This window comes from Betta splendens, chromosome 9 (genome assembly GCF_900634795.4).
Source record: "Betta splendens chromosome 9, fBetSpl5.4, whole genome shotgun sequence".
NCBI classification, from domain to species: domain Eukaryota; kingdom Metazoa; phylum Chordata; class Actinopteri; order Anabantiformes; family Osphronemidae; genus Betta; species Betta splendens.
This window is the reverse complement of record NC_040889.2, coordinates 22035630-22043270: the sequence shown is the minus strand read 5'-3', so window position 1 is coordinate 22043270 and position 7641 is coordinate 22035630. Positions and strand designations below refer to the sequence as shown.

At 49.4% G+C, this 7641-nt stretch overlaps 1 protein-coding gene across 2 annotated transcripts; it reads left to right on the top strand.

Moving 5' to 3' along the window:
• The first annotated feature begins 3617 nt into the window (after positions 1-3617).
• On the top strand, positions 3618-7539 carry LOC114862420 (leucine-rich repeat-containing protein 43-like). 2 transcript variants are annotated; one of them, XM_029162700.3, is made up of 12 exons: positions 3618-3810; positions 3881-4087; positions 4174-4284; positions 4558-4697; positions 5257-5495; positions 5562-5725; positions 5877-5964; positions 6325-6464; positions 6542-6595; positions 6695-6913; positions 7079-7172; positions 7274-7539. In XM_029162700.3, the coding sequence occupies exons 1-12, from the start codon at positions 3718-3720 to the stop codon at positions 7408-7410; spliced, it is 1686 nt and encodes a 561-aa protein (XP_029018533.1). In that variant the 5' UTR covers positions 3618-3717; the 3' UTR covers positions 7411-7539. The 2 variants fall into 2 exon arrangements, with proteins under 2 accessions (XP_029018533.1, XP_029018535.1); XM_029162702.3 differs by lacking the exon at positions 6542-6595.
• The last annotated feature ends 102 nt before the right edge of the window (positions 7540-7641 follow it).

Sequence of the window (7641 nt, the reverse complement as noted above, 5' to 3'; positions counted from 1 at the left end):
GCCCACGCCAAACGTCGCGTCGCGGAGCCTGTGGTCCAGGCGCTGCAGCAGACACCGCGCGTACTGGAAGAGGTCAGAGTGCCCCTTCAGGTCGGGCAGGCTGCAGTTTGCAGGGGCCGAACCGGGCATCAGATCCACCATGGCGTCCAGCATCTGGCTGATGGCGCTCAGATCAGACTGCATGTTCGGCGTGTGGTTCGAAAGCTTGAAGATGTGGCAGCTGAAGGCGGAGAGGTGCGCGCCGGCGAGGGGCCCCTCCGCCGGCTCGGTGCCGTTCAGGTGCCGGCACGAAGACGCGTTGAAGAGAGCCTGATGGAGACGGAGGGCGCAGGCGGGTTTTTTTTGCATTACATTTAGCATGGAACTTTCAGCAAAAATGATTGTAAGTATTTATAGAGCCCCATTAGTGACGTCTAAGGCCTCATTAACGTTCCTAAAGTCCTTACCAGGCTTTTCAGCACCGGCTGCAGGTTCTTCCTCAGCAGATGAGCGGTTTGGACCAGAGCCTCGCTGTCGTCCTTCGGGAGAACTCCGCAGGACGCCTGAGCAGCGAGCAGCCACAGGTGGACGACGACGGCTGCATCAGTGGCGCGAGACGGAAGGACACGGAGTGGAGAGAGACGCGTGAGTTCTACACACACGCACACACGCAGACGCGATCTGGAGTCTTACATAAATTGTTGCGCAACCTTTACGCGCAAAGACTTGAGGCAGACTCTTACCAGCACGGAAATCCATGACAGCTGAAGGCCTTGGTGAGCGGTGGTGTTTGTAATGTGACACCGTCTGAAATGCATCCTTTTATTATGACCCCTCAGATAAGCATCAACAATTTTAGTATTTTCCCTTGCGTCTCTTAAGTGTGGAAGATTTAGGATTCATTTTTCTTTTGAGGCGGGGATTCCCTCTAAGGAACCTCTGGCTTCAGTCAAACCTACACATCCTGTGACACGAGAAACAACTAGATTACTGTACATCTTTAGCTTAACAGGTGTGAGATGTAGCGTTTGATGATTTCATCTTTATTACTCATGTAATCAAGGAAAATTCCTGCAATGTCATATTAGTGTGACCCCAACCATCAACCCTGATAAGAGCGAAAGATCATTCATCCGCCGGAAGGGAAGGGGGTTAAGTGTCTGATGAGACGTAGTTTACTATTTTCTGCTTTAAACCTTGATAAGCGTTTCACGCCTGTATTTGGGTTTGGGCCTGTTTCTGTTAGGCTGTGTTCAACCCCATTCAAGTACCAGACACATTCTAAGACAATCGACTGAATACTTTAGAAACACAAAGATCTTAATGTTTTATTTTGAACAAAAATTACTTTTTTTAGCACAGTGTCAAAGGTTAAAGGGGTAAAAAAAAAACGTCGTGAAGCAAATATTTACATTTGCATGTATTCACAATATTGTTTCTAATTTATGATTTATAAAATGTAATTATTTAACTGGTGTGTTGACGAAAGGTCTTTGTGTGATGTGGATGAGAACGTAACCTAACATATCGTTTATTAGCAGAATGTATCACTTTAGTTTTGCCCACTTGCACATGATGCCTTTACGCAAATACTGTATGAAAACACAATAGAGATTGTTAAATAAATAAAGTCTGCAGGGTCTTTAATACTAGTATTTAAATACAGATACATACATATAAATAAATAAATACCCACCAATGATTCGGGGATGCACAGAGCCTCAAACGAGGCAGTCGAAAATAAATATATAAATACAAAATAAATAAAGTATTAAATAAATATAAAACACAGGCTCTACATGTGTCCCACACGCTGGCTCCTGGTTTCAGGTCCAGATCGGGACCTTTGCTGCTCGTTCACATCCCCACTGTCTCATAGTCAAAAGCAGCAAGCTCCAAACCCTCCTCTGAGCAGCTGAAGTCACGACAGCTCGCCGCAGGATGCAAACATCTCCACCCAGCGCCTGGCGTAGTGGAGGATTCTGAGGCCGTTCCGCTTCAGGCAGAAGCCGGAGCAGGCCGTGACCTGTTTGGGGCACTGAGCCGGGACCGCGGGGCCGTGGTGCTCTCCGTACAGCCACCGGATCTCCTTCAGCTCTTCGTTGAACGTAGTGATGTTACGCAGGATGTGCGGCCGACAGTGCGGCTGGGTGAGGTTCCTGACGAGGCCCGGCACCGCCCCGTCAAGGCAGTCCACGATGGTGCTGACGAAGGTCAGAACCTCCGCAGAGCTGTTTTCACTGGGCAGAGTTATTCCCCAGAAGGGCTTTGATGTGTTTGTGTTGAATTCCTTCGGCAGACTGTCGTCAAACATACATTCGACCTAGAGAGAAAGTAACAGTCAAATGTCTTATGTCTTAAAGGGGAAGTTCACTTCAAAACCAAACCACCACAAATTAGGCAGAGCACTCTATGAAACAAGCAAACACTACTTGAGAAAGAATTGAGAACCTGTGGTTTTAGCATTGTTCAGGACATGGTTCCACCCACAGTGAAGAAAGCATCACAATGGAAAGTGAGCCACTCCAGATGTTGGCGTCACAAACGAGGCGGGTACTTACATAAGCCCGTTCTGCCATCAGCAGATTACACAGGGGCGAATCGAACACCGGGTCCCCCAGCACCTTGAACGCGCCGGCGGCCCGGGAGCCCGCGAGGGAGAGCGGCGCCATCACCAGCCAGTACCACAGGAGCTCTGGAAGAGGACGCGCACACAGAACATGACGCTATCGTCTGCATAGCGATGCAACCGGAAGCCTCCGGCCGCGTGGGCACAGCAGCATCACACAGGCAATAACAACAAGTGTCTCAGCAGCGCGGCCAAAAAGGCCTTCAGCGTTTTAGCCCAGAGGAAGAGTTAGGGTGAGCGCCCGAGCCCGTGAACCCAGAGCAGCATTAGCTTACCTCCGCCCAGCGACATGCTGTGGTTTGGTGAACGTTGCAGAGCGAATGTTCCTAAACTGGCACACGCTCTGCTTATATTCTGAAACATGGGATTTTTTTTTGGTTGCTGCTACATGCCAGTCAGTGAATGACGCCATTTGTGTCACTATCATATAAAAAAATCTCCTCTGAATTGTTTCTATTTTGCAATTGTGGGGCACTGTCACCACAGAGGTTTTAATGTGGGAACGAGATGCAAGTGGCACAGGCTTCTGTGAGACGCGCGATGCTTATCGGCCGAGGGAAAGAGAGCAGTTCACTCTGTCTGTGTTCGAATTTACCTGGAACCGATGCCTTCACAGACACACTGAGCGGCACCAGATGCCCGCTCCTGATACGCTAACGCTTCTTGATTAGTTTTGCAATTAATAACAACCTCAATAACAGATGAAAACCCATTTATCTGTTTCCTTAAGACAGTTTGTGTTGTGGTTTGACTTTAGTAATAATGACGGAACAGCCACTCAGCCCTGATAAACATACAAAACTCAAATTTCTTCAGGATGTTTAATGATACCATTTGACAATCAGACCTTAGCAATTATTATTGCAGCTGCAAATCTTCTCTCTTTTCGGGATTTCAGCAAATTATTTATGATTCCTTCAACAGTGAGCAGAAGTTATGGGTTCAACTGCTTCTCCCACGGACTCTGACGTCCTGGCTCCACGCAATGAGCCTGGCGGTTGCCTGGTAACCAGACCAATTGTAAACAAACACCAGAGAACGGTTGCCGACACCCTGACCGCACAGGTGGGAAATATGGACGCCGCGTGTAGCTAGTGCTGCCTGCAGGTATGGACTCGAAGAAACTCTCTGCTGTGATAGAGAAGAGGATCCGCCGCCTGTGTCTGAGTGACTTCCCTTGTGGACGAGCGAGCAATGAGTGTGTGAGTGCAATGTTTAGTAGGTTGGGATATAATAATGCTCAGTGAGGTGAAACAGTCCACTTTTCCCCAGAGGAAGAGCGAAGACAGTGCGGAGAAAGCGAATGGGACCGACGCCCTCCTGGACCTGCTGAGCTGCCCCCGCTCCCCGTGGAGCCACGACGGGTCGTGGAGCCGGCAGGTTCCGGGCCTGAGGCGGCTGGCGGTGCTCACACCAGAACCCCTGCAGCCCGACTTCATTTACACGTACTTTACCACGCTTCGCATCGTGGACAAGGGCGTGAGTGATCTCGCTTTCACAGGATTTGAAATGCTCACGCGAACGTAAGGAAATGAGTCTTGTCGATTCTTGCGTGTTGCCTTCAGGTGACCGCCATCGACAGTGGCCTGTTGAAGTTCTCCCAGCTGGAGGAACTCGTGCTGAGTGTGAACAAAATTCCAGAAATCCCTGTGGAGAATCTTCCAAACACCTTAAAGGTGAGGAACGCACACGTCGAGCTTCTCTCTGATCCGTTCTTTGGGTCAAAGGAACTTTCAGCATGATTCATTCAAAGGTGATTTCTGGCTTTTCCATCATCAACCGAATATGAATCACCTGCTGTGACATCACTGGTCCAGTGATGCAACACACACACACACACACACACACACACACACACACACACACACACACACACACACACTGCTACGTCATCATAGTGCTGGTATCGAGCTCCCACTCTCTGTTCTGTCACCGTGCTTCTTTCAAAGATCCTGGAAGTCAGCGCCAACCACCTGTCCTCCCTGCGCGCCCTTACCACCCGCCCGCCCCCCCGCCTGCTGCACCTCGGCCTGGGCTCCAATGGCCTGGGTTCCCACCAAGACGCCGCTCGTCTTACAGGAAGACACTGGTTAGTCTGTGCACACACAGGAAGTCAGCTGGGTTCTGAGGAGGTAAACCAAAACCAGGTCAAACACATGCAGCGCTCGTGTTAAACGCCCGGCGCGTCGCATCAATCACTGTTTAACGTTGCCTTTGCAGAACTACTGGTTTACCACGTGTACTGATTTGATGGCGGCGTGTGTGATTTCTTCTAGTGACACATGTGGAGGAAACACTGGCAGATGACGATACAATGACAACTTCAGAGAGCGTTTTGATCCCACCTCAGCAAACCACATCCTCTTAATGCGGTTTTATTTAAACGCATGGAATTCACATCTCGGTTTTACATTGTGCACCCACTCTCATAGTTTGTCATTATTTGGGGTATTTAATCAACTTATATGTCGCAGTATGCTGCAGTAAACAAAGCTACGTCTGTCGCATTAAATTTGTACAGAACTGTCAGCATTAACAGTTGGAGGAGCAGAACAGGTTTTATACAGAACCTCTGGGGTGAATGGGACTTCATCAGAACTCTAAATATCAGAATTTCAGGTCCGTGTCTCTGATCTCTGTCACATCAGGCCTCAGCTGGTGTGTCTGGACCTCAGCGACTGTGAGTTCCAGGACCAGCGGACCCTGCTGGAGGCCCTGCGCACACTCCCACGCCTCAGGACCCTGGTGCTGATGGGAAACCCCTTCACGCTCGCGTCCTCCTACCCGGGCCTGGCTGTGGACAGCCTCCCGCGGCTCTCCTGCCTGGACGCGTCCTGGATCGGCGCCGAGGAGCGCCGTGGCTTCGGGGGTCTGGCTGACACCACCGGTGAGCCTGTAGACTGCTTCACAGGCGGAGGCGGAGCAGTTCATAATAACAGGATGCTCTTCCCAGGTTTGATAGTGGACCAGGCGTCCGTTAAAGTGAGTGTGGGAAGGATGAGAGGAATTCCAGACCCACAGACGAGCGCGGATAAGGACTCTCCTGACCTCCCTGTTGTCGCCTACAGCTTCTCTGTCTCATATGAGTTCCTGAGTCATCAAACACCGATCGACCTGGTGACGTATCCCACTCACACGCATTCTAGCACCATAGCTTTTCACACTCACGTTTCATGATCATATAGATTTTTTTGTTATATGTTCTGATATCTTACAATAGATTTAGTTCAAGATTTAGTGAAGCATCGGGCTTGTTTTGTTTTGCCAGACAGATGACAGGGAGCCGGAAGTCATAACTCCAGCTGCGACGCGTGGCGACGGCAGCGACGCCGACCTGCAGTCGGACAACAACAAACGTAAGAGTGGAACGTCCAGAGCGTCAGAGGAAAACCTCTGGAACGCCGCTCGCGGTATTAACGCTGACTGATTGAACAGCGTTGATAGAAGATTCAGTGAGGTTCTGTAACGTAGGGGTTTCATTTACAAACCTTTATCAGTTTCTGTGGAATTCAAACACCCACAGGGAACTGGCGTCAGAGCATGAGTAGACTGATAATAAATTGAGCGGTTTATGGGTCAGTTTCCATAACTTACTACTAGATCTGTGGTTTGTATTCATTTATTCATGTCTGGCCCAATCTGATTTGCCGAAGGCTGGAATTTCTTCTCATTTCTGTGTGTGAAGCTGTGTTTGTTGCTCATTTGTTTCTCTCCAGTGTCGAGACACAGCACGTCGAAGCTGCCGTGGTCCACGTGCATGGACTTCAGTGACACACAAACGTACACCGTTAGCGATCTAGGAGCATTGAAGAGGTTCTTCAATCAAGGTGTTCGTCTTTCTATAGAAGAGGAAAAGGTGCAGAGCGCGAGGGTTGAAGGGGTTGAACACACAAACACTGTGTCTTACAGTGTACATGGTGTTTGGTGTTTTAGGTCGTGTCATGGCCTGTAGCTCCAGAAGAAAAGAAAGGCAGCAAAGGCAAAGATGTGAGCTTATTCATTTTGTTCCTACTGAACAACATGCATTAGACATTAGATCAGATTAGAAAACCTTTTCTTGTTCTTTTTCTCTGGCGTCGTCCTCAGTCCTCAATCAAATCCGATTCTGCCAAAGACAAGTCAAAAGACAAAAAGAAGAAATCTGCACCAGAGCTGGTCCAGGATGCCCCCGTCAACAGAACCCTCGGCTCTGTGCACGTGCCCCTGCAAAGCCTGCTCAGAGGAGGACAAAAGGTCAGCGTCGTCTGCGACCTTGGTGCCTTGCACAAAGGGTTTGAGGCGCAAGCTACGCAGATGCTTAAAAAGGCAAGTTCAGATGCCAGACACACGTGTCACTGGCCGGCGGATTATCAGCTGGTCAGTTCAAGACATGAGAATCATCCCTTAAACCAGAAGGTCCAGACGTCTGAGGACAGAGTGGACAGCATGATTAATGGTCAAAGATTCTTTTACATGTGGGATCAACTTCAGGATCTGGGAAAGAAAATCAAAGAAGAGGAGGACAAGGAACTGAAGTTAGGCAGAGGCAAAGGCGCGGGACAGAGGACAGCGACATCTTCAAAAGGTTCATCAGAAAATTGTTGGAATATTTAGGAAACCTGCACTGGCTCGTTTTTATTTTCAGGCTGCTCAGCTCATAGATGCTGTTGTGCCTTGTTGGTACAGGGAAGGAAAGGAAGGCCCACGAGATGGACGTCCTCACAGACAGCTCCACGTCTGTGCCAGTGGAGCCGCCGACTGTGGAGTTCAGCGTAGAACTGCAGAGGTGGCAGCCTGGAGCTCCAACACACCTGCACCAGTAGCACGGGGCCCCTCTGTGTGCTGTATACTGTATGCGTGCGTGTACACTTTAGACCCTTGTCTGTTACCAACCAGTATTTACCCAAAACGTGTTCTGCTAAATGCATCAAGGAATAAACCATCTCACCCAGTATGAAGTAAACCTAAATAAAACTGACTAAACACAGACTAGGTCCACCACATGGCATCAAACTGAACACCTGGGAAGATGTGCTTCCATCAGACACAGTGGA